The 27,979-nt window shown below is 38.4% G+C and overlaps 1 protein-coding gene across 1 annotated transcript; it reads right to left on the reverse strand.

Moving 5' to 3' along the window:
* Positions 1 to 113: 113 nt before the first annotated feature.
* On the reverse strand, positions 114 to 27,978 carry SYAP1 (synapse associated protein 1). Its single transcript, XM_005287848.4, has 9 exons — positions 27,625 to 27,978; positions 24,782 to 24,900; positions 17,935 to 18,001; positions 15,514 to 15,587; positions 15,044 to 15,183; positions 8,728 to 8,873; positions 4,529 to 4,587; positions 3,428 to 3,575; positions 114 to 1,228 (listed from the first exon to the last, which is right to left on the reverse strand). Exons 1-9 carry the CDS (start codon positions 27,830 to 27,832, stop codon positions 1,101 to 1,103), a joined length of 1,089 nt encoding a protein of 362 aa, XP_005287905.2. The 5' UTR covers positions 27,833 to 27,978; the 3' UTR covers positions 114 to 1,100.
* Between the last annotated feature and the right edge of the window lies 1 nt (position 27,979).

The raw sequence follows: 27,979 nt of genomic DNA on the forward strand, positions 1-27,979 counted from the left end.
CATTTAATGATTAGGACCCCCTGAAAGAAAAGTACATTTTGGAAATCTGCAGAAGGTTGGAAGTATCCAACCATGATCAGTCATATTCCAATACTCACGCTAAAAAAATTAAATTTTATAAATATCTACAGTATTTAATAAAGAAGTCCAAACCAAGACAACACTCATCTACATATTTAAGTTCATCACTTAAAATAAAGAAAAAGTGAATAAGTACTGTACAAGTATTTAATTTGCTCTCATCCAGAAAACAGAATTAAGTTCTTCTCTTTTAAAGTGTTTGCAATTCTGTCAGTGACATGAAATTTAGTTATCCTTTGAAGACAAAAGACTATCAAACCCTTTCTGTCTGTTGGGAAAGGAGATACTGTAACACGATGGTTTAAAGAAACAACATGTTAGATCAAGGCAAGTAAGAGTTAACATTTAAATGGTTAAATAAGAAGATAAGTGACTTGTACCCCATCAGTATAAATCGGTGCTTCTTTTAGAGTCTGGATTAGTACATGTTTTTAAAAAACAAACTGGTATCAGGAAGTTATTCTCATAAGATTTCCTGTAAATTCTTTGGCGCCATATGCTCTTAGGAAGTAAAGTATAAAGGAAAGTGAATGGTTACAAGTAACTTAATAAATGGTACACAGATAAATATCATACAGAGATTATAAAGCAAACATACTGAAGTGCAGTTACTTGCATGAATAAAGTTAGTCACAACATCCCATTTTTACCTCACCATAGAAGACTGTAGACTAAAACTTCAGATTTTCTTAGATTTACAAATATTCTAGTACATCCTAGTGGCACTTCTTGGCCCACTAAAGAAAAGTACAAACTAAACATATTAATATACCAGTAATTTCATATGACAATGTTATCACTTTTGATTATTACATATCACCTGCATATTTTAAGAAGAGTGATCACGTTTATAAACTGTTCATACAAAGAACAGCAGGGCTGGCTGTATCCCTATATGGAATTTTAATGATTTTAAGTTCGTGTCTCTCTTGAAGATATTTTGGAAGCAAGTATGAAAGCAGATATTCATGTCAGTTTTCAGAAATTGTTTATGGGTTGCAGTGATTTCAGGAAAATGGTTAATTTTCTTCCTGCAGCATTTCCTCTATTTCTTTGTCCCAGTTATCATCACGTTTTTCTGATTCTGTCACCACTTCATACTCTTGAAGCTCTTGCTGTAATTCCTTCTCCCAATCAGCAGTCTCTTCTACAAGGAAGATAAATGATATATAATACCTAGTTTGGCAGTACAGAATGTTGTGCATGTATAACTAGATTAATTTTCATTGAGGCTACCTGTCTTGCATTTCAGAGTTCTGGAAGCTCATGAATTTCATCTTTGGAACAACTGTGGATGAAAAACTAATATACAGAGGGATACCCCAGAATATGTTATTATAAAGTATTGATGTAATAATGGACAAATATTTACTATATTTGATGTTTCTCCACCTCAGTGTAACCCAAAATGTCTACCTGTAACCAAAGACAAACTGATTTTTCAAATATCAGAGGGGTAGCCGGGTTAGTCTGAATTTGTAAAAAGCAACAGAGGGTCCTGTGGCACCTTTGAGACTAACAGAAGTATTGGGAGCATAAGCTTTCGTGGGTAAGAACCTCACTTCTTGACCTGAAGAAGTGAGGTTCTTACCCACGAAAGCTTATGCTCCCAATACTTCTGTTAGTCTCAAAGGTGCCACAGGACCCTCTGTTGATTTTTCAAACTGTCTATAAACAGTGTGAATTCAAGTCTTCCTCTCTGCTGTCAACCCCTCCCCACCTTTTCTTACAGAAAAAGAAAGAAAAAGAGCTATGCTATATGAAAAATGCAACACACCTTATAGTTAATGATTATCCATTATCAAATGTTACCAGCTTGTGGAATTCATTGGTTTCAAAGATCAAAATCCAATACTATGGGTAACTGAAGGAGGGATGGACAATGTTATTTCCATTAAGATATATAGCTAGGCAAGCTAAGGCAAGGGATAAAAATAATGAACTTTCATACTTCAGGGCAAAAGAGGAGTCAGAAGCCATTCCTGTGTTGCCACCCTTCCCTCAAATTGACAAGGTCAGTTATGAGAAGGCGGCTGGGGTAGAGGCTTGCATTTGAAGTATTAGGTACTGGCCAATGCTGGAGTCTGGATATCATAGGAGGTAATTCCATAGTCTCATCCAGTATTGTGAGTTAGCATTTCTACTAAATACACTGTATATTGACAGCTTTATTAAAGCCACTCAGCAAGAATTTCAATCAATTCAGGAAGATGCATATGAGTGTAATTTTAAGGTTAAACCTACAAACTATTAAATTTGGAAAAACAACAAGGAGTCTGGTGGCACCTTAAAGACTAACAGATTTATTTGGGCATAAGCTTTCGTGAGTTAAAACCTCACTTCTTCGGAAGTGAGGTTTTAACTCACGAAAGCTTATGCCCAAATATGCCACCAGACTCCTTGTTGTTTTTGTAGATACAGACTAACACGGCTACCCCCTGATATTAAATTTGGGGTTGCAACATCTTGCAAATAACTGATTTCAGACTAATATTCACAGCATCTGAACACTTGGACTACAATTCTACTCTAAAAAGTGATTATGTAAAAAATGACAGATTACTTTATTGTAGTATATTCAACGTCACATCTACTAAGACTAAACTTATTTTTCTGCTTTTTACTCCTAACTCGACAGATCCATGCTAAGACAACTGAATTCTTTTTCTTCTTGTTCATCATATTCAAAATTATTTAGTAAGTTCTGATTAGTTAAATTTATGTAACTCCATTTAAGGCACCGGTATCACTGAAACCATAATCTGGATTGTAAAATCTTTACTATTGATGATGATGCACAATAAGGAAAATGCAGCTTGACTTTCAGATCCCACCGAGTTTTCAAGGATTGCAGTTACACAAAAAACCTTTTACTTACAATCAAGTATGTGAGATGGGAATTAAGAAAAAATGAGAATCCCGTCATTTTCAGTCATTTTTTCATAGCAGAATTTCTTGTAAAGTTGTTTGTTTCTTCAGAACATTTTTGTTTTGTAACTAGTATTCCATGCAAGAGACTGCTTGAATGTCTTAATAGTGATTAGTCCTTTCTGCAGTGAGGCATTCCAGAAATAAATAGTCAAGCAAAACATGGGCTTTTCTACCATTTACTATGGTGCCATGATGATTTTTTTTTTGACTTGCCTGTCAAAAAGTTACTTGCTTAGTAAGAGTAGAATTTTACAAGGCTCAGTCAAATTATTCTGTTATTCCAAATCTAGCAAATCCTTACTGCCATCGTCTGTAATTCAGTCAACATCTACAGTTTTTTTTTAAATTGCCTAGAATTAATGTAGTCAAATGTATAAAAAGCTATTTACTTTATTAGCTTTAATTTTTGTTTTACCTTCTACTATGGAAGTCTCCTTTTCCTTTTTGTCAAGCACCAATTGTTCCATTTCCTTCCTTAGGTCTTCCTGATTCAGGTTACATGCATCAAAAGCATCACTAACAAATTCTGATACACCTGGACTAGTGGAAATCTCTTCCTCGTCCTTAAATAAAATAAATTTTGATCATTCAAAGAGGAAAACACACTTGAAAATCATTACTCCATGTGAACTTCTCTTCTATAGCTTAATATAGTCAAATACAAATAAAAAAAAATTCTATTTTGTCAATTACCATATCTTTTTGAACAGAAAAAAAACATTTGATATACATTTTGAAGAAGCGACTAATTTCCATGTTATATTTTTAAATTTTTCTAAGAATTGTAATTCAGTTTAGTAATCTCCAAAATCAGAGAAAAGATTAAAGTAATTTAGTAGTAATAAAAATGTTTATATTAATTGTGGAGGCAGTTAAAAAAATCAAAGACTGTCCATAAGAGGATGAGAGTTACAGGATTATCTCTGGAAACCTCTCCCCTGGGTTTTAGTTAACAGAATAGAATTCATTGGTCTCATTTCTCTAATGTTCTGTACTGCAATAAAGAAAAAGCTGTTGCTGGACTGCAGAATTAGATGTTAAACACTGAACTTTTTGGATATTTGTAAAGTAAGTTCTACAGTATTAAGATACAGGACAATATTGGCAAAACTACCAATCTATATTTAAAATAAGTGCTACTAATGGCGAATTAAATGTTATTACTGCTTAGTAAATTTATGGCTCCAGCTCTGTCTGAAAGAATTCCCTGGCAACAATATTGCAATCCAAGATTAAAAATAATGTCTTTAGCTCTCCAAGTTATGACTTCTGCAGTGGCAAGCAAAATTGTTTACAGTGTCATAATAAAATGGTGTCATAATGACAATGCCTATACAGTTAAGTCTTAGCATAAGTCTCCAGAAGTATCAATATTGTACAGATAAATATTTTATTATGAAGCAAACCTGCTATCTCTAAATATAACAAAAAACCTCAAACTCACAGTTTGTGTGATCATGCATTATATGTAAATTTCATATACTGAACTTCAGATGTAGTATACAACCATTGTTACCTCTTGAGATTTTAGCTGAGATTTGATTGCAACAGGTGGTGTTTTGGGCCTTACTGTTTCTAGGAAGAGAAAAAAACGGAAATTTTATATATTTTATTATTCTTAAATATCCCCAGAACTAATTTAAACTATATAAGTATTAACTATGCAAGAAAATTTTCTATTTCAGGGTATACATTATATCTAAAGGTTAAATTCAGTTATGGGTGAAATATTTACAAAATAAGAATGAATTAACTAGAGAATGTTTTTTTCTACATTGATTCTATTTTTACAATGAAATTTAAGATAAAATTCTGTAAGCAGTTATACCCTTATTATTTCAGACTAAGGAAACTTTGGCTAAATCAAACTGAACCCACCCCCCGCACCAATAAATAAGTCAACTAAATAGATCAGTATCTGGGTGAGGCTTCCAGGCTTGTGATCTTCCTCAAAGTCAATTTGAAGGTAAGATCCAAATACTCCCTTTCTGAGAGGATCTTAGCAGTCTGGAATCTAGGCTACACCAGAACTCCAGGTCAACCTTGGGATTGGGAGGGGAAGAATGTTTTGGATCATAGCCCTTAGTATTTTGCATTCCAGATTGCATCCAGTGATGATAGTTTGGTAATGTCAAGTAAAGATGTAGACTGGCTGCTGCAACCCAGTTATTGTCTAACACACCAACACCGCAGAGGGAGACACTTGCAGCCCATGAAATGACCTAGTTTCTAAGGGTATGTCCAGACTACCCGCCGGATGGGCGGGTAGCAATCGATCTATCGGGGATCGATATATCGCGTCTCGTCTAGACGTGATATATCGATCCCCGAACGCACTCCCGTCAACTCCGGAACTCCACTAGGGCGAGCGGCGGTAGCGGAGTCGACGGGGGAGCCGCAGCAGTTGATCCCGCGCCATGAGGATGGGAGGTAAGTCAAAATAAGATACGTCGACTTCAGCTATGCTATTCCCGTAGCTGAAGTTGTGTATCTTACATCGACCCCCTACCCCAGTGTAGACCAGGCCTAAGGTAGGGGGCCCTCATGCCCAGAGGGCAAAGATACCCAACCGTTGTGCTACACAGGGCTCTATTAATTCATGTAAACAGCTTCTTTGTTATGGGCAAAATTTAATCTGAGAAAATCCGGGGTTCTGTACAAATAAAATATTAAGTAGTTTTGAGCCATAGCGGGTCCTAAGGAGAGAGAGGATAGATGGGGACAAAGTGATGGAGTGATCTCTATAAAAATGAGAGTTGACTTTGTGGAGAAACTTTTACCTGTGAAATATCAGGAAGGGCTATTTACAAAAAAGTGCTACTAGTTCTTCCAGCCTCCTAGTGTGGAAATAGCCTCAGAAAAGGTCAACTTAATTGAAAATCAAAATGGGAAAGTGGACTCCGTGAAAACTCAGATTTATATTCCAACAAGGTGTGGTCTAGCAGCAATATTCTTAGCCACACTGAGAAATCTGGTGACTAGGATTGGGATCCAACCAGAAAACCCCCTATGGAATACCTAATGTTCTCCAGAGTGATGCCTGACCACTGAAAGGCCATTGAGCAGCTCCTTTATTTAACCTTAGCTAGAAGAACTCCAGCACATGGGAGACAGTGCAGAAGATGGCTCTCTCCACTTTGCTGATAGGTAATGGGGTATTCCCCACTCCCCCTCCCACTTGTGGTGGTGTTTTGTTTGCAGAAGTCTTTTTAGATTTCAGCAAGTTGCAAAGTGCCCTGTCTCTTATAGCCTTGCGAATTAAGGATTCTCTTTCAAATGCAAGTGTAAAAGCCTAGCTCTAGAAAGTGGGCAGAACTCCTGCAACAAACTAATGAGAAGTTGCAGGGCAAATTTAGGAATGAGGGTTCCTTACAGAATATAATTTTACACTGATACAGAAGATCAAGATTTTAAATCAGCAATTACTATTTCTATTGCACACTTTGAGCCTCCAGTCAAGCGTGTTAAGCACGGTACGAACAAAGATGATGACACAGACACTCCACCAAAGAGCTTATGATCTAAGACACTGTGTAAATTTGTTAAATGTCAGAATTATTTCTTTCATTTCAATTTCCAATTAATTAGCCATAATATTAGCAGTGATCCTCATTTGCTGAAGCTAGCTTTATGAAGCAGCAGGATATAGAAACAAAAATTAAATTAGACTTTTAGTAGTAACAAGAAAAGTGGAATCCAATAACCAGAGCATTCTGTGTATGAGCAATACTATGAAAGAGACTATCTGCAAAGTTTACATTTTGCTGAACCAGGGAAACTTTTTAAAAATCCAAACTTTATGCTATGTACAAGTTTAAAAAGTCAGTAGCAGGATTATAGCAGCATCTACAGTGGTAGGCAATATAAAAACACACAAAACAGAAGACTGTCTCTGCTTCCATAGAGTTCATAATATAATTTAAAACAAAATGTAATAGGTGAATGTAAAGAACAATCAGAAGGAAAAGGAAACAGAGGACAAGGGAAACAGCACTAAGAATGCACATTTATAGAGGCCAGCAAGGTACATAGCTAAATGTTTGAGACTTCTTAAAAATAAAATAACCTGAAAAAAAAATCAACAAAATATATATGGAAGTGTCTACCAAACTATCTTCCCAGCAGTTGGCAGTTTCTCACAGGCATGATGGTAGGAGGAAGACTTGAAGAGGGATATAACGGAATACTGTAGCTTCACAGAGTAGTTCAAGGGCATATGCCATACATAAAAGGTGGTGTGGAAGAACTCTCAAAGGTTTTTGTGAGAGAAACAGATACACACATAATTGAGGTTAGTCTTCTTGGTGAAATGGAGAAGTGATGTGATAAAACGTAAGAGCAGGTAAGCAGGGGGACGCTTACACATAAAGGGTATTAAAAGATAAAGACAAGAATCACTTGATGTGGCGGTGATGGAGTTAGTGGAGGGACATGTTCAAAGAGATCAACCAGGAAGATGATCTTAGTAACTGCATTTGAATGGACCCTAAAGGGAGTCAAGATGGGAGATGAAGAGGCCCTAAGGTCTGGTCATGGCCTGGATATATACGGCTAAGGGGAGAGTCAGTAATACTACCCATTTTACAAGCATTATTAACTGAGTAGATCATGATGATGTCAGTAATGGAGAAACAAGGAAGTAGGGAGGAATGTGGTACACAGTTTTGGCCATGCTAAATTTAAGTTGATGACAAGACATCCAGCGTCATGCAGAGATACAGAACTGGATGGAGTGAGACAGGTCTGTATTGGAGAGGTAGATTTATGAGTCATTGGCAAAGAGAAGATAGTTGAAACCATTTAAGAAGATGAGATCACACTGAGAGTGAGTGTAGATGGAAAAGAGGAGGAAGTCAAGGACAGATCTCTGAGGACCACCATGAAAAGTGCACACTGAAGAAGTGGTCACACATCTGAGAGAACAGAGCTGTGAAAGCTAAAAGAGGATGAAGTTTCAAGGAGGAAATCATCATAAATTATTTTAAAAAGCAGGTTAAGGAGGATGAGTATGGTGTACGGATCCTGAGAACTGGCCAAGAGGGGGATCAGGGACTTTGGTGAGAGCAGATTCAGCAAAGTGAAAAGAGTGGAAAACAGATTAGAGGGGATTCAAGGTTGGAGATGGAGGAGTTGAACTTCAGGCAATGGTTGTAGCTAGTGTACTCAGTGAATTTAGAGGTGAATGGGAGATGATAAGACTAGCTGGAGAGGAAGGTGGGGTCAACGGTATCTTTTTTAAAGGATGCTTATCATATATAGAAAAATCAGCACCTATATTAAAAGTTTAGCTATGCAACATTTAAAACAGATTTTTTTCCTCAAAAACAAATTTAACAGAAGAACTAGGTGGAATGTGTAGTAATACCTTAAACTAACTTTTTTTTTTTTTTAAACTGAGTACATCTTAATGCTGTATCTATACCTGAATCAACTTCTGCACTCTTTTGATGAAAACAGCCTCTCTTTAATTATACATAGAAAAGAGGGCAATATTTACAGTGAATCAGTAGATCAGATAAACTTAGAGGGTTTGGGGTTTTTTAAGAAGGACCTGTTTTTGAAACAACACTTTTTCAAGAAGCCTCCTATATAATGGTACAAGTGAGTTGCAAACTAAAAAACATATAGGTCATCTGATGCATATAGATACTAAGAAGTGTGACAGACTGGATTGTTCATAGTGAGCTGCTTATTCAAAACAAATACTTTCTGTACCTGTCAGCTGTATATCCTCTTTCCTGCCATTGTTCTCCTCCTTTCCTACCACTTGCTGTTGAGCCGCCAGTGCAGTGAGCTGTGCAGACTGTTTAATTAGGGAAACCCGGTAGAAATAATTTCTCCAAAACACCTCCTCCTTTACACTAAAGAAAAACATAAATATAGGTTTTTATGACTACATAGCTTTAACGACTACATTTGATTTGTGGAAAGTTTACAGTTACCGCAAGCAAGGTAGAAAAAACAGAGGCACAAAGTTGAAGCTACAGTCATAGCTTACAGGAGTGAGAGCAGAGTTTTGTTTCCACCTTCTCAAGTGTCTGGAGTAGTCTGAAGTGTAACTTCAGCTTTGAATTCCCTGACATATGGACACACCGTTTAAAAAACCAACCACTACAATAGTCTCCCACTTCTTAAGTTATTGTTACATATTTACCACTTAACTCCAGTTTAACAGTGTATTTTCTTAGGGAAAAAAAGATTAGCATAATAATGTACATCAGCTTGTTTATTATCTTCAAACCATACTACCAACTCCTACTTCTCAGCCAGGCAAAACAAAACCACATGAATCCCACCTCTAGTCTTGGCTTAGCTCCCCTCTCCAAAGTCTCATCCCCTTTGATAAGCTACAACCACTTTGCCTGGGCTTGGCTACTAGTGGGACCAGAGCTCTACTAGCTTTGTGGAGAGCAGCAGATCTAGGATAAAAGGAGGAGTATTTGCTCCCTCTGTACAGCACTGCTGCCTCATGGGGCTGCACCAACAGACGTGGTATCTTACATTTTTTTCTTGCTTGTTGAATTTATATTACAAAGTTTAAAACTGTTTTCAAGGTATGCTTTAGTTGCAACTAAAGTAGCTGCAACATGCAATATTTTCTGTGCCCTGTGTGCATCAGCTGTGTAAAGCAGTCCTTAACTAAAGGTCCAATCCTACACACATCACTAAAGTCAATGGAATGCCTCATAAAAAAGCACTTACAAGATTGTGCTCCTATGATATTAAATGCCATAGAGTGAGTTGGATGTAACCAATGTTCCCTTTAATTTTTTCTATCCATGAGCGGAATGAATTTTGTTATGTGAACCTATATCAAGGTAATATGCGTATGTGCGCCACCAATAGAAACAAAAACCTAGATATAAATCACCCTCACATATTATATAGTATATAGTATAGTTTAATCCAACTGTTTTTTTCATTAATGGTAAGGCAGCAATTTAAACAAGGGCCAAAGTCTGGGCTCCTCACTTGAGCAGAAAGCCCATGGGAGTTTTGCTTAATTAACGATGGCAGAATTTGGCCCTAGAAAAGGTGAATACTTTCAAAAAATCTATAATCAGCAGCATATTTAAACCCTGGATTGTCACCTTCAAGTTCAACAAATATAAAAATTCAGTCTACCCGCGGTCTGGCAACATCAAATGTTCAATCTGTCAGTTTGAAAACAAAATATCTGAAGTATAATTGTACAGTGAAGTATTTGTACACAGTATTCTATTAACGTGAAATCTGCAAACAAAATCCAAATCTTTATGTACAAGCTTCATAGCGGAGACATGCTAGAAAAGCATGCAATCTGAAAATTAGAATCCCTATTAGTCTTCTTTAAAGTGAGTTACACACAGAGAGCATATACACCTCTACCCCGATATAACATGACCCGATATAACATGAATTCGGATATAACACGGTAAAGCAGTGCTCCGGGGGGGCGGGGCTGCGCACTCCGGCAGATCAAAGCAAGTTCAATATAACGCGGTTTCACCTATAACGCAGTAAGATTTTTTGGCTCCCAAGGACAGCGTTATATCGGGGTAGAGGTGTATTTGAAAGGAAATTACTCCAGTACTAACAGCAGTTCATACACTGTTAAAGTGTTCTCATATTAAAAAATACATAGTACATTTATGTTCAAAGGGAGAAAATTACCTGATTCTAACACAGTGGACTGCGAAACTAGATGGAGCTTACAGAAATGCAGTATTGATTGTTACATTATCTCAGTGGATTGCTATTTCTACATATTGAACTGATTGTCAACATTTGCCAATTTATTCAGCACATCAAAGTTCATGGGAGTTTTTGCAACAGGAACAGGAATTAGCATACAATGAAGGACCCAAATAGATTAATACCAAACTCCTTTATTTAGGAAGTGTTACAACTTACAACTGTTTCACTGAAAAGCTCTAGAGTCCCCCATGCTTTGCAGCAGGAACTTGAAATATGGAGGGGATGGCCTTTGTATCAGGATGTGCCTTTTGCTATTGTGAAAATCCATCCAAATTTGGCCGAGCTACAAGCCTTTGAAAACTGTCAGTTTGCACATGGTAAGTAGAGACTTGTTAGCGCTTCAGAGCTAAAACCTTCAACAAATTCATCTGCATTGACCATGCTCCAGCTGTGTGTGACCAGACTGCAAATGTGCTCTCCCACACAGAGCAACTCAGTATACTCTAGCCCAGGGATGCAAGGGTTCAGCAAGACTTCCCTTTAAATTGCCGTGCACCAGAATGGAGCGCAGGGATACTCTCTCTTGTGTCTCAAGGACACCCCCCCTACAGCCCCTCTGACAGCTTTGAAGAGGAAAGTGCCTGACTTGAACGCAGAGAGGACAAGAGCCAGACAATGTGGGGTGGGGTGGGATGGAGTGGAGATAACATTGGGACTTTTTAGACATGGAGACTGGGAATTGGAGCCAGGGAGGTAAATGGGGTACTGAGATTGGAAGAGGGAGCTGGAGAGACTGGAACTGGCCGGACAAGGAGATTAGGACTGGGAACCATCACAGTGTAGGAGAACAGGGAGATGGAGGACAGATCTGATGAGGAGCTAGGGTGCCCTGGACAAGCAGCTAAGGATGTGTGTGTTGGGGGAGTAAGGGGGAGGGAGGGGGCTGAAACTGGATCAGGAGCCTGGGAGCTGGGTGAGAGCTGGGCTGGGCAATAAGACTGGAAACATGGGTGGAGAGACTGGGACTCAGATGCAGAGTATCCAGTGGGAGACTTGCTGGGCAAGACAACCAGGACTGGGATGAAAAGCCTGAGGAGGAGCCTGGAACAAGGAGCTGGGGGTGGAGAAGAGACAGGACTGGAACAAGTTGGAGGGGATGGGACAGAAGGGGTTGAGCTTAGGTGAAACAGACCAAAGGGTCTGTAACCCCTAGAGAACATTCCCTCCTTCATTCCTCCGGGAATGAAATTGAAGATTCTAGAGTCTTGCTATTCTTCTGCACTCAGCAAATATCTGTGAAACCCACTGGCAAAGTGTCTCATCCCCAGGTAGTGCTGGTCTACATAGAGGCGGACAACCTACTACTGCTTTTGCTAACTCAAGTAGAAGAGGTCTGTGTGGTAGATCTAAAGGTTCCAACCTGCAGATGAACCATTGGGATGTCAATATAGTGCCATTTCCATTTTTTCAGTTTGCTTTTATAAAAACTAGGAAATTACACACAATCTCTTCACCCCATGTTAAAAGAACATAAAGGTTACTAAATCAAGCTGTCAAAAATTAGGAAATGCCAGAATTAAAGTGCCTGTGAAACCTTAATTTGCCCCCCCTTGTGCATATAAAGTATGATACATTTTTCAATTACATGATCATATACTACTTTCCCTCACAGGAATCCTGCCTCAGTCAGTGGACAGAATGGATGGTGCTGTGTGGATAATCAGATTTGTGTAGTAAAGATGACTGTTGTCTGTAATACCCCTGCCTCATTTATACCAGAAGTTGGAAAGTGTGCAGTGAATGAGGCAGGGAACTGCAGGAAGCTAAAGGATGGTCTCATACTTAAGGAAGTTGAATGCTGCCTTGAAGAACTGGATTCTATCCCTGCCTCCATCAAAGAGCTGAGCACTCACAGCTGCAACTGAAGTAAATGGGAGCTGTGCTTTGAACATATTCAGTGCTAAGTAAAAGGCGAAAGATTTATATGATTTACTAAGTATTCTGAAAAATCAGATCCTAAATGTCTCAAATTGGGAACCTTGAATTAGTGGATACTTTTGATGTTTATCTCTGTGCCTCTGCCCTATTTTACAAATGGGGACAAGAGCCACTAACCTGATAGGGGTATTGTGAAAACAAATGAATGAATGTTTGTGAAGCACTCTGATACCATAGTGAAGAGCACCATAGAAAAGTCCATCAGGAAATTAATAATTCTGTCATCAGAGCAGGGTTTGAATAGTGTGCAATAAATAAGGCACAAGACCACACCACTGAGGAGGACAATGAGGAGAAAGCAAAATAATGAATAGCTAGCTGCTCATTAATTGAGCATTGCTCAACCTGTGCACTGAATGATGCAGAGATCCCTGGTGGGGGAAAAGAGAGAGTCTTTAATTACATGATCACAAACTATTATAATGTATTTGTACAAGGGGGCTCTTCTCTGCGCTGATTAGGCCTCAGTGGGAGTAGTGTGTCCAGTTCTGGGTGCCACATTTCAGGAAAGATGTGGACAAATTGGAGGAAGTCCAGAGAAGAGCAACAAAAATGATTAAAGATCTAGAAAACATGACCTATGAGGGAAGATTGAAAAAATTGGGTTTGTTTAGTCAGGAAAAGAGAAGACTGACATGGGACATAACAGTTTTCAAGTACCTAAAAAGTTGTTACAAGGAGGAGGGAGAAAAATTGTTCTTCTTGACCATGGAGGATAGGACAAGAAGCAATGGGCTTAAATTTCAGCAAGGGAGGTTTAAGTTGGACATTAGGAAAAACTTCCTGTCAGGATGGTTAACCACTGGAATAAATTGCCTAGGGAGGTAGTAGAATTTCCATCATTAGATATTTTTAAGAGCAGGTTAGACAAACACCTGTCAGGGATGGTCTAGATAATACTTAGTCCTGACAGGAGTGCAGGGGACTGGACTAGAGGACTTCTCGAGGTCCCTTCTAGTCCTATGATTCTATAAATGTAGGTTACACAGGCAACCTTAATTCTGGCATTTCCTAACTTTGGAGTGCTTGACTTTACAACCTTAATAATGTTATTTTAAATATACTTTGTGCATGTGTGTAATTATAAACAATTCAAGCTAAACAAGCACAAGAACAATAACAAAAAAGTGTCCACAATCTGGAATAACAAATCCTTCTATAAAATGAACTTTCGTTTTTGCTATTTTTATTAAGTCTATAGAACAGTGAAAAGTCACATTCAAAGTAGTAAATTGATTAAAAGTCGTTAAGAGCCTTAATCTGGTGTAACCAGGAAAAATTGGTGCTTAAGTTGAGAGAAATAAGTATTTCACATTCTGCATGGTTCCAAGCAAACAAAGATTGTAAAACAAAACTGGTTGTTAAAAAACAAAAACAAACAATAAGACAAAACTAAAGACAACACATGGAATGAGAGAGATAATACCAAGAGCTATTCTGAAACAGCAAGGGAATCTTGACCACCTGTATTTTAAAGGGCCTATGCCAAGCTATCTCACCTCTGTGGAAATAACTCAAAACTTTAAGGAGAGTCAAGAGGCTATAGCACCTAATAAAACAGGAAAAGAAGAACGACACAAAAGTGAACTTCTAACTATTTGTTTATGACAATCTATAACTCCATGAGTGTTTTTTATTCTCAAACAATTCAAATTTTATATTCAAGTAATAAATAACAGTCTAAGACAGGGGTCGGCAACCTTTCAGAAGTGGTGTGCCAAGTCTTCATTTATTCACTCTGATTTAAGGTTTCGCATGCCAGTAATACATTTTAATGTTTTTAGAAGGTCTCTTTTTATAAGTCTATAATATATAACTAAACTGTTGTTGTATGTAAAGTAAATAAGGTTTTTAAAATGTTTAAGAAGCTTAATTTAAAATTAAATTAAAATGCAGAGCCCCCCAGATCGGTGGCCAGGACCCGGGCAGTGTGAGTGCCACTGAAAATCAGCTCATGTGCCACCTTTGGCGCGCGTGCCATAGGTTGCCTACCCCTGGTCTAAGATGATAAAATCCAGAGATGGAAATTTAAAGTGGAGGAGTCTCTCTCTTCAATTTAAGCACCTACTACATTAAAGAAATGGCTATAATTAAAAATACATTGGGAAAAATAGGAATATTGTATTGTATTGACTAGATATTTTCTTTAAAAAGTTTTAATACCAGTATTCCTTATTTATGGACCAACTGTGTATAGCTTGTATTTATTAAAAACAACATGTGCAGCAGAGGGAATCAAAAGGAAAAGCTGAGGGAGGTGGAGAGGGAAGATGAATAATTTAGGGAAGTTAAGATTATAAATTAGAAGACAAACTAAGAGTGTGACAGTACACAAATATAATCAGAAATTACATACTGTTTAGGGACGAGATCAAATCTCATCCTATTCAGAAGCTCATCTTCCTGTAGCATTACCATAGCGACAGGGTACATCTGGTCGAAGTCAAAGTTAAACTGAACACCTGCTGGCGGGTCACGCAGAAAGTTTCGCCTGTCCTTTGAAGAAAATACTATAGTTATTAACTGACATCAGAGGAATTATATCACGTTTGACCAGACCATCTCACTCCCTACATATTTCTTTAGCGTCACAGCCATGTAACTTTCTGTTAAAGACAAAAGTGTAAATAGGAGGATACATTTTTCCATCTCTATTTTGGCCCAGAAGTTGCTTCAGGCATGTGACTGGTAACCAGACAAACACCATGCTGTATCTAAATTTTGTATACACAATGTAGTCTAACTTTTTGATAAGTGATGAAATTACTGAAGGTATATGTTTTAATCAAAACAAAAGACAGCTTTAATAACAAACAAGAAACTTACTGCTGATAAGGCCAAGATTTGTTGTTGAATTGTTTCTTCTTCATTGCTGTCTACCCAAGGAGGCACTGCTGCTTCTGTCATTAAAGAGGGAAAAATAATTCAAGTTTTGTTATATTTAAATACAAAAATATTTATATTAAGACAGAGCAACACACAATGCCAGAAAGACAGCTGAGCAACGGGGGTCCCTGTGTCACTGTCACCCACCTGAAAAATTAAATGGAAACAGGACATCTTTGAAACAAATTGTTTCAGAACTGTGCTCACTTCAGTACATTAGTTTCATTTCTGTTTTTTTTTTTTACAACTGATCTCAAGGTATAGCAGATGAGTTATGGAAATGAGTCTGTTTATTAGAACTGGTCAAAAAAATTAAAAAAAAAATTCAGCAAGTATTATGTGGTCATTTTTCAATCAACATTTTATTACTTCTTCCAAAATGTTCTAGACCAGGACTACTGCAAATAGGTCAAACAATATAGCACTGTGGTGCATAATTGGCGGAACTGTACAACAGTCCTTTTGATAAAGAATGCTTTCTGTCAGTTTCCCATTAGAGATTTATCCTGAAAAAATATATTGTACAACCTATTCTCTGTTGAAAATAATTGATGCACAATTATATGACAATATACATTGTAAAATACATGTTATAAGATTAATTTGACAAAAAGATTTTAGAACAGATTAAAAAATTGTAGTTTAAATAGAAATGGTTATGGTTAGCATTCATAAATACAAAGTGTGCTGATAAACTTTAACAATAGCCCACATTTCTGGTTTTGGAATAATACATAAATGATTCAGTTTCCAAATACCCAACCTTCACTTTTTTTTTTTTGCACTAGGGGGATACAAAAAAATTAGATTCACCAAAATAAGAGGGTGTATTTTATAATGCTTAATGCTAATTTACAGATTTACTTTAAAATGTTCAGAGAAGTTCAAAGGGTAGTCCAAAAGTACACCTCTACCCAGATATAACACTGTCCTCGGGAGTCAAAAAATCTTACCACATTACAGGTGAAACCATGTTATATCGAACTTGCTTTAATCTGCCAGAGTGTGCAGCCCTGCCCCACCGGAGCGCTGCTTTACCGTGTTATATCCGAATTCATGTTATATCGGGCTGTGTTATATCGGGGTAGAGGTGTAAGTGTAAGTTTGGGGAGGATACACTGTACTACTCATACATACAGTAAAGATTACATTTCTAGGTGTGAATATAAATGCATACTTAACTATGGAGTCACTCTGTGCATTCATAGTATCTAATAATATATATTAACAACAGCAAACAGTATGACAAACTTCAGCATGATCCATTTGAAACCATCAACATATTCAAGGTTAAAAAGAGATCTATGTCAAACTGCTATATACTTTTCTATCCAGCAATATTTAATGACCTAAACAATGTAGGAACAAATTCTGCCTGTCTTACTCACAAAGAGTGAGATCACTGGGTCTGCTTATAATAGGCAGCAGGTTTAAAACAAACATAAGGAAGTAATTCACACAATGCACAATCAACCTGTGGAACTTGTTGCCATGCGACATGGTAAAGGCCAAAAGTATAACTATGTTAAAAAAAGAATTACATAAGTTCATGAAGGACTTAGCCAAGATGGTCAGGGATGCAACCCCATGCTCTGGGTGTCCCTAAATCTCTGACTGCCAAAAACTGTGACTGGAGAACAAGGGAGGGCTCACTCGATAATAACACTGTTCTCTTTATTCCCTCTGAAGCATCTGGTACTGGCCATTATTAGAAAACAGGATACTGGGCTAGATGGACCATTAGTCTAACCTGATATGGCCATTCATATCTAATGGTACATAGATGCATGACCCAAGAAGGATTTGGATCACAGATAATTTACAAACCTTAGAGAAAGCAATTTTCCCTGGAATTATAAGTAAAGCACCTCCCACAGAGAAACTAATGACATGCTAGAATGGCACCCACACTTTATGTTATTCATTCCATCTAGTAACATTTTACACTGCTAGTAGAGAGCCCAAGTGACAGGCAATCAGAATGCCTGCCTCCTCACAAAATATAACAACCTGAGGTTCAAAATAAGTCACAAGAGATCAGTCCCACTGATTTTCAATTATTATAGTTAAATATGTTTGCTGAATTTAGTAGAAAATACTGGATTAGCTGTATAGTTAACTTGTTTTAGCTAAGTTTCAACTAGTGATCCCTTATCTCATCCCAAAAATGCACTTACTGAAATCCTGATATACAACTATTGTGCATTATACAGAATTTCCATGAGTCACCTTTTTTGCCACAAAGATTAGGTTTAATATCTACTGAGACTGAGCTGAACTACGTAGCTTTCATCAAAATTTAGTAAAACGTGTTAGCTATCTTTAGTAAAAGACCTACATTTAATAATAAATATTCAATACCTGACTTTTTTGTGTGCTTTTCTTGAACAAATTTCTCTTGTTCCTTCTGAAAGTCTCCGATAATTGTCTATAAGAAAAGGTAATTTCAAGTAAAGAATGAAAGGAAATGGAACATATTACAGAGTTGTCTAATAACATTCAGAGAGTAAGTAATTTGAAACACATTTCAACTTAACATGACACTTTAGTTATACTTGAGACCTTACTCTTTTGCAAGTTAGCTAAGCAAGAAGAGGTCATACTAATTGTTCAGCCCCTTACCCTTTAACTGCACCCAAAACTCAGTTTTCTCTTTAAGAGCTGAAACTCATGTGTATGGTCCTCCAAAGTGATACATACTTTACCAACTTTGAAAAATAAATTTCATGAAGGTGTCAACAGTGTACTGTGCACATGCAATATTTTATTTTCTTATCCGCTTAAGTACACCTAATGCATTCCCTGAATATCTGCATATTTAAATAAAGGTACCTGCTTTAAAAAGTATTACCCATTCAAACACACCCGTATCATATTTTAAAAGAAGAGAGGGAAAATTAAATGCAGGGAATAAAATATCAAACACAGTGTTGCAGTTAAGATTTTAAAAGTCACCAAATTCAAAACGTACGGTTCCCAAATCAACCCCTAGAATTTGGCAGAGAAACTGTGCTTACCTAATACAGAGTCATACTTCTACTCTCTGTGACATTGAATAATTCCTTGATTACTGAAAATTATTAAATGTCCTGCATTAAATCTGGATAATCAAGAATTTACTGTATTATAAATTAATGTTAAAACTGAAAAAAAAAAAAATGAGAAGATCATAGTAGAGCTAGGAGCATGAGTCATGCTCTGTGAAAAGAACCTTACTATGAAAGAATTAAGGATTTCAATCTATTTAGTTTAGTCAAGAGACGGTTAAGAGGCAACTTGATCAGAGTCTAAGTACCAACACAGAGAGAAGATATCCAACCCTAGCGGGCTGTTTAAGTCTACCAGACAAAGGCATTGTCAAGGCTGCTTCCCCACTCTGAACTTTAGGGTACAAATGTGGGGGCCTGCATGAAAACTTCTAAGCTTAACTACCAGCTTAGATCTGGTCCGCTGCCACCACTCCCAAATGTGCTAATTCCCTTCCCTGGGTAGCCTTGAGAGACTCTTCACCAATTCCCTGGTGAATACAGATCCAAACCCCTTGGATCTTAAAACAAGGAGAAATTAACCATCCCCCCTCCTACCTCCCACCAACTCCTGGTGGATCAAGATCCAACCCCTTGGATCTAAAAACAAGGAAAAATCAATCAGGTTCTTAAAAAGAAGGCTTTTAATTAAAAAAAAAAAGGTAAAAATCATCTCTGTAAAATCAGGATAGAAACTAACTTTACAGGGTAATCAAACTTAAAGAGCCCAGAGGAATCCCCTCTAGCCTTAGGTTCAAAGTTACAGCAAACAGAGATAAACACTCTAGCAAAAAGGTACATTTACAAGTTGAGAAAACAAAGATAAAAACTAACACGCCTTGCCTGGCTGTTTACTTACAAGTTGGAAATATGAGAGACTTGTTCAGAAAGATTTGGAGAGCCTGGATTGATGTCTGGTCCCTCTCAGTCCCAAGAGCGAACAACCCCGAAAACAAAGAGCACAAACAAAAGCCTTCCCCCCACCAAGATTTGAAAGTATCTTGTCCCCTTATTGGTCCTTTGGGTCAGATGTCAGCCAGGTTACCTGAGCTTCTTAACCCTTTACAGGTAAAAGGATTTTGGAGTCTCTGGCCAGGAGGGATTTTATAGTACTGTACACAGGACAGCTGTTACCCTTCCCTTTATAGTTATGACAGGCATAAAAAGCTCCAATGGCAGGAAGCTGAAGTCAGAAAATTCTGAACCATTAATAAGATGCAAATTTTAACACTAAGGTTCTTAACTGATGGAACATATTACCAAAGGATGAGGTAAATTTTCCATCACTTGGAGTCTTTAAATCATGCCTTTCTAAAAGATATGTTCTTGGTCATTCACCAATATTTGGGCTTGATGCAGATATCAATGGGAGAAATTCTATGGGCTGTTATACAGATGGATCACAGTGGACCCTTCTGGCCTTAAAATCGATGGGTTTATGAATCTATTAACACCAGTAAATAATTAGTACTTCATATGCTCAGTGGACACAGTTCTGGATGCTGTGGGAACTAGAACAAGAAGCAATGGGATTAAACTGCAGCAAGGGAGGTTTAGGTTGGACATTAGGAAAAAGTTCCTAACTGTCAGGGTGGTTAAACATTGGAATAAACTACCAAGGGAGGTTGTGGAATCTCCATCTCTGCAGATATTTAAGAGTAGGTTAGATAAATGTCTATCAGGGATGGTCTAGACAGTATTTGGTCCTGCCATGAGAGCAGGGGACTGGACTTGATGACCTCTCGAGGTCCCTTCCAGTCCTAGAGTCTATGAATCTATAACTCATTTCCTGGTTTTTCTGTGTAAAATGTCAGACATAATTGGGAATTAGTGTAATTGATTTAATGTATCCTCACAAGAGAATGGCATATTAGGCCTAAGAAACCAGCTTCTGAAGTCATCTGTGGATAATTTTCTAGAAAATTTACTACCTTTTACTAGAAAAGTTACTACCAATATACCTTGGGGATATTAATAAAGAGACATCAAGTAATCTTTCTGATATGTTTTTCCTTTTTTTGCAGCATTTGCAATTGCAGATGTGTGCCAGAACTACATTAGTTCAGACTCCAACAGTGCACAGGGGCCACATTCCTACTCTCATGTGTATTCAACTCCTGAGATCAATGGTATCTGAAGACAGAATTTTCCATGTGAGGTTTTCATGGCAAGTTTCACCTTACTAGTAGATTTTGGAAGAAGGCATGACCATTTCTAACTCCAAATAAGATGAAAATTATAGCGCTTTGAATTAAAAAAACAAGTCATACAATGATCCATACAACCTACAAAGTTCTGATTCCCAACTCCCAGCAGCATTTAAAAGGCAGGTTGGATAGCTGCCTTTCCTCTTCCCATTCAAATAAGTTCAAGGTTACAGTCAGGTCCCCAGCCAGTGACTCAGCTAAATTTCCCAAAAGGCCTCCATCCCTCAAAACACTCCAGCCTTGGGGTCAGAGTGAATCTCACTGACTGTTTGAGGAGTGAATCAACCTTTAAATTAAGGAAGCAAATAACTTTAGTTGTTTTAATCTTTAAATGTGAATGCAAAGAAGCATAAGGAGCAGGAAGGATCATCATACATAGATGTATGATTTCATTTTTACTGGCAGAGAAGAGGACAGGGAATTTCATCCTTTAGTCATAACATCTTCAAGCAGGGTAAGAAAGAAATCTAAGCTTTTAAAGGGGAGATATTGTTTTTTCAATGCAACTGTTATCAATAAACCCACCATTAATTACACTGCTTCTTGACTCCATCTCCCCCCCAAAATGAAGTAATTCACTATTGTATTTCTCTTCATTTGTATTTTTAGAGTTTTTCCTCTTCCTCCATCATTCCTTTATTTCTGTTAGAATCTGTATTTTTACTGAGAGGGTTACACAAGTTTTTTCTGCATTTCTTACTCTCAGTTATCCAGGCCCTATACCATATCACCCCTCCTTGTGGGCCAGAGTTGGATGCTGCTCTATTAGTGAATCCAGTGGAGAAGCAAGGCACCAGGCAACAATGCAAGACATTTCCTGCCAACCTAAAACACTACACAGACCAAAGTATGCACTGCTTCAAATCATTCAGAGCAGTACCTTCTTCCTTTTGCTAGTCTCTCCATTTTCCAATTTGCCTATATCTTTCCCCTTTCTAACACCTTTCTTCTTTTACTGCCCCACTCCCCCACCCCATACATGCTTGAGCCATTCTTATATATCATGCTTTCCAGATATTACTTCCAAATACAGTACACATTTTTTTCCTTTTTATTTGAAAAAATGTTATGACTTTAAGTTCATGAATAGTAAAATATGTCCCAGACAGTTCTCATGACATACCCAAGGCCAAGCTTAATTGTTGCCTTAGCGTGGAGTTCTACAGTCACAGTTAATGTAACTTCCTTCCACATAAGGAACTCAAACTATGGTATCTTCACAAAAGAATGAATCAATATGTCCAGCATCATAGTGACAACATATTTTTCAAAGGACAGAAACTGTCAGACTACAATTAAAATAAAAACATTATTTCACAAAATACTTATGGAAGTAGTGTTGGAAGTTGTGTAAGAACACAATCAAGCTTACATATACAGTACTGTAAGAAATGCTAGAAAATGATAGTATTCTCATTTACACTATAATACGTTACACAAATGGAAACGACGGACGCACTGAAATAAACAAGAGATATGAATAGAAACCTGTACTTCTCATGCCCAAAAGACAAGATATAGCAATAGAAAACATTATAAAATTATCATAGAGGGTAATACATAAAGAAAAACTCTAGTTAAAAATTTCAGAGCCCTCGCACACACAGACCAGAGATAATTTAAAAGAAAATCCTAAATCATACAAATGTCAAAAAACAGACACAGATATTCTTGCCACCTGGGGTTTATGATCACAGTCAAGGCTTGAAAAAAAGATAACAGATTATGGCGTTTATTTTCCTATGCTGTAATCAGTGTCTATTTTCTTTGTTTCCTTGCATTATTTTCTCCACCCTCTTCTATAGTTCCTGTCCCTTTGTTACTCTGTTGCTATGGAGAGTTCACCACATATACCCACCTATATGCAACCATTCACAAAACTCAATCTCACTGTTTTTCCCAGGATTTGAAAAGTTTACCAGATGAATAATATTATAGGTTGGGCTGGTACCATAGCCTATTATTAAGGATGCCCGACACTGTTTTCAGTTGCTTATAATGTTGCCAAAATGTAGTTGTTCAGACTGTAGTTTCCATGATGGGTATCTATCCCAGATTCAATTTTTTTTTGAAAATTTCAACCAATATGGTCCAGCCATTTTCAGCAATGAAGCTATGGAAAAATACATTGTTGTGCCCTTGTTAAAAAATTCTGACAACCTTTTCTTTTCATCGGGTGACTGTTGTGTCAGGGATGAACCTTTTGCCATCCACGCGAAGAGCTGCTCAAATTTGGCCAATTTATAAACCTCTAAAAAAATCTTAGTTTGCCCATGCTCAAAAGAGATTCAGATTATAGCATCTTAATTCCCCAAAGATTCCATCTGCACTGAGCTGGACTTTTCCTGAAATTGCAGCTCTGAGTTGCTAAGGACCATGCCAGGTCCAAGCAGCTGAACTGAGAGCAAGTCTGTTTTTTGTGTGCTCTCAATGATACCCCTGCCCACACACACTGGGCCCAGATAGCATGGAGGAGGAAGCAGCCAAATTCAAATGCAGAGAGGACAGGAGCCAGACATGCAGGGAAGGCAAAGGGAATAGATTGGGACAAGTAGTCTGAGGAAGCAGAGGGAAGACAGAAACTGAGACTGGGGGCAGCTGAAAGGAAGGATGAGGGGAGACAGCTCTGATGCAAAGCTGGGATGCAAGTGGAGAACTAGAACTGGCTGGACGAAGACAAGGAGCTGGGACACAGATTGGATGAGAAGCCTGGGGAGGGAGATTGGAACTGGGAGACAACTACAGGGCGGGTTAGGGGAGAAAGATTGGATGATGAGCTGGTAGGGGGTGGGAACTGGTTGGGCTAGGATCCTGGAGACAAGGAGCCAGGAGGATGTGGGGGTGATTTGTTGGGCAAGAAGACTGGAATGAGAAGCCTGAGGAGTGGAGACTGGGATTGGCTATGTGAGGAGAGTGGGATAGGGATGAAAAGCCAAGGGTGGAGAAAAGACAGGACTGGGACACAGACAGAAGGGAGGTGATGGGACAGTAGGGGTCAGGGTTGGGGGAATGGGCAGAAGAGTCTGTGCCTCCTGAACCTGGAACAGAACCCAAGATTTGAGTCTCACCATTCCCTCTGGAGTCAGCAAATATCTACAAAACCCACTAGAAGTGTCCCATCCCATCTCCCTGTAATGCACAGAGGGCAACACCTACTACTGCTATCAGTTACTCTGTTAGCTCAAATGGAAGAGGTCTATGCGGTGGATCTAGAGGTTCCAACCCTGCTGGTGAACCACGTAGATGGCAATACGATGCCACAGGATGTGTTTTTCAGTTTGCTTTTTTAAAATAAAAATAAACTAGTTATATTAAAAGAATATTAAGGTTACAAAGTCCAGCACTCAAGAGTTAAGAAATGTCAGAATTAAGGTTGCTTGTGTGCAGTAAATAAGGCCTAGGGCCACACACTGAACAATGAGGAGAAAACAAAAGATTGAGTAGCTGCTTATTAAGTGAGCATCGCCCAATAATGTAACAGTTTTTTGTAATATTTATATAAATTAACCAGTCATGTTTATATTGTAATGCTTCGATTGTTTTAATGTTTTTATTATGTATTAACTATCTTACAGTTAAGATTGCTATAGTGATTACATTTTTGTGTGATCTGAAGAAGTGAGGTTCTTACCCATGAAAGCTTATGCTCCCAATACTTCTGTTAGTCTTAAAGGTGCCACAGGACCCTCTGTTGATTTTTGTGTGAGAGATTTTCATTAATAGTTTTCCTTGAAATGCCCATTCTGTATAAACACTTCAGTCAGATAAAACAAACTTTGTTTAACTATTTATTCAAGAAATATGTGAAATCAGCCCTAAAAATCTGCAATTTTAAAAACCAGTTTGGGGGGTTTGTTTAAGGCAGACTATTTTGCAGGCCCAGACACTCTATGCAGATGCTGACGAATAGCATTTGAAGCAGAGCAGATACTGGAGTACATTACAGATCAGTTTCACATAATGAAGAAAAAATACCTTATCAATGATGGTATCAATTTTCCCTTCTTCTACAGACTTCTTTATATTTTGTGCTGTTTCAGCAACCGATTCAGATAGCTTTTTTGTAGCAGCAGTCGCAAAACTGAAGAGATAATCTTTCACAAATGAAAAGAGATTAGAGTTGTAAATATTTTGTTATATCAAATTCTTTAGTTATATTTTCTTTTCTCATTGTACATTTTTAGACACCTAATCTGAAAGTCATGTTTATAACAAAAGTTCTAAAACAGAATTGCTTAAACTGGCTTCTTAGTACTCTAGAAGGCCTCTTTGCAGGTGAACTACTGGGTATATATTTCTATCCTTTTTTAAATTCTTGTTCCTTAGGGATGGAACTGTATGTTTGGCCAAAACTTTTTTTTTTTTTTTAAATAAACTGATAAGCTATTACACATCTGAAGCTCCTTTTCATTTAATGAGACAGTCATCACGTTCTTTGGGTCTCTAGACACTACCACAATTTAAATAATATTCAGACAAACTATGAAGAAGCCACTAGCCTTTAAATGTGTGACAAACAACAACTTAATATTGAGGTACCTTGAAATGACGTGGGATTAGTTTCTTTTTCAGATACTATGCTTATAGTACCATGTAAATATCTAGAGACACAGATTTAGTAGGTGTAAAGTTTTCTATAATCTTACTTGTGATTCAGTATATCTGATGCCAATAAATTGGTACAATTTAACACTATGATAATAGTAGGATTTTATGCAGAAGTAATTATAAATCTAAATTAAGTGGTGAATATCAAAAGAGGAATAATTGAGAATGTGATTTAGAATCTAAGGGACATCAGAAGAGAGGAATGAAACATTTTAATCATTCCAGGAAGGTCAAGCTGAAACTTTAAAAACTGTTGACTTTCAGAAACAACTGGCACTTCAGGTATTGCCACTCTTTCTGCCAAAAAGAATACCTAAGCTTTCTTTCCTTTCTAGAACTTCAGGTCTACAAGACAATCTGAATGTCATGACTATTAACATAATACTTCTTAAAAAAGCTACAACTTTTATCCTCACTATCATATACAAAACAGTGGGCTGTTTTGTTTACCCTGACACAAAAGGTTAAGAAGAACAGGAAGTGTGAGCTGGAATCTGAACCAGATGATATTGACTAACCCAGATGTTTGGCTCCACCACACATAAATTGCTAAAAAGTTTTTAGGAATACTGTGAAACAGATCCTTGCCCTTTTTTGTTGGTGAAAACCACCAAAGACTGATGTCTGCTACTAATGGACATCATCAACTCCTTCTGAGAAATGACATTGCTAACTTTCCTGAAATATTCAATAGTCCATCCAATCGTCAAAAAACCATACTCAATGAAGATGATCTTTCCATTTTCCTATTTCTAACCTCCATTCCTAAGAAAAGCCACCGAGAAAGCAGTGACAACAAAGCTCTAGCACATGTTATCTGTTACCGGGTGCTTTACAATTAGGATTCAAGCTGTGCGTGTATAGGAACTAAATGGGACTTTCCTCATGATGATGGATGTAAAAATAAACTCATGTGACAGTTGTTAGTCATGTCATTCATACATCCCAGGAAGGATGCTTATATACCAGGCTATCAATGCAATATAAGAACCTAATTAGATAGGACACACACAATTGCTATTTAGCATTACTGAACCCTTCCACAAGTTATGACAATCTATCAAAATGTACTACTGATCCACTTACATAAGTGCACATGCTTGGAGCAGACAGCATAGCATTACAATGACTCCATTTATTCCTCCAACAGAACCCAGAGAGGGCTAATGTGCAAATATATTTTTCCCCCAAAACCTTCACCTGTTGAATGGATCTCTGTTGTTCTGTTTAATATCTACATTAGACAGCTCAGAGAGGTAATGAGACACTAGAGTTCACTAGTAACAATATACTGACAACACGCAGCAGTACATCTCATAAGGACATAAGAATGGCCATACGGGATCAGACCAGTGGTCCATCTAGCCTAGTATCCTGGCTTCCAACAGTGGCCGGTGCCAGATGCTTTACAAGGAGTGAACAGAACGGGGCAATTTATCGAGTGATCCACACCCTGCTTTCCAGTCCCAGCATCTAGCAGTCTCCTTTGCCACAGACACAACCAACATTAAACAGGTGTCAATGCCTAGTAATAATCAACTAAAATTCATTTTGGCCAAGACAGAAGTAATGCTAGTCAGAATTTATACACCAGAATTAGCTGGCTCACTGTCCTCCCCTTTCCATCAAAGACACCTACCCCTCCAACTGTCAAAGTAGTACAAAGCCTCAGGTTTTTGATAATAGCCGAGAAGGCCACACAGAATCAGTGATGAAAAATGTCTTTTATTGCACTTTCAGATTACTGCACAACCTTGCTCCCAATGATCTGGTCACTCAATTATTATATTAACTAAATCTGGGTCTGAAGGTGGCAGCAGTAGAGAGGCTACAGCTCTTTTAGAAAATGTAATAATCAATTTCTGCAATAGGACAGGACATCACAAGAACATCAGCCCATATTTGTCCTTCCACTGGCTACCAATTTTCTTCCATTGAAAATTCAAAGACTTAGTCTTAGACTAGCTCTCAGGGCTGGTCAGTATGTGTGTGTGTGTGGGGGGGGGGGGGTGGGGAGGAGAACAGGGATAAGGGGGCTTGTCAGTGTGCGGGGGATGCAGTCCGGGGTGTCAGTGTGGGGGGGGGGATCTGTGGGGGGGACGGGAATGGTGCGTGTGTGGGAGTGCCGGGCCGGGGGGCGGGTAAATGGGGACGAGAGGTCTGTTGGCTGGGGGCTGCCGGGCCGGGCCGTGCGCGGGCAGGACACTCACTGCCGAGTCCTTTGGCCTGGCTGAGGAGTGGATCCGGATCCACCTGCTCCTGGCGCCGCACAGCCGGGTCCCCGCCCGCCGCCGCCTCCTCCCCCTCGGCGCCCCCGGCTTCGCTCCGCTCCCCGGGGCTGCTGCTCCGCTCAGGCGGCGGCTTCTGCTCCTCGCCCGCCTGCTCCAGCCCGAACCAGCTGCCCAGACCCCGCAGCATCCCGCAGGAGGCGGCCTCGGCCGCTCGCGGTGCCGGACTCCAGCGGTTACCAGCCCCCGCAGCCGCTCCCAACGGCTCTAACGGAAGCGCCCTCGGAACGAAAGCGACACAACACTGTATCCGGAAACGGGAGTCTACCCCATCCGT

The sequence above is a fragment of the Chrysemys picta genome, chromosome 1 (genome assembly GCF_011386835.1).
Source record: "Chrysemys picta bellii isolate R12L10 chromosome 1, ASM1138683v2, whole genome shotgun sequence".
In the NCBI taxonomy this organism is placed as follows: Eukaryota; Metazoa; Chordata; order Testudines; family Emydidae; genus Chrysemys; species Chrysemys picta.

Bases quoted from the DNA above. Each gene is read 5' to 3' on its own strand.
- SYAP1 (XM_005287848.4), bottom strand. From the start codon at position 27,832: ATGCTGCGGGGTCTGGGCAGCTGGTTCGGGCTGGAGCAGGCGGGCGAG. The intron at 24,901-27,624 runs GTGAGTGTCCTG...CATTTGTGAAAG, and splicing joins CCAGGCCAAAGGACTCGGCA to ATTATCTCTTCAGTTTTGCG. The intron at 15,184-15,513 runs GTAAGTTTCTTG...TTTTCTTCAAAG, and splicing joins AAATCTTGGCCTTATCAGCA to GACAGGCGAAACTTTCTGCG.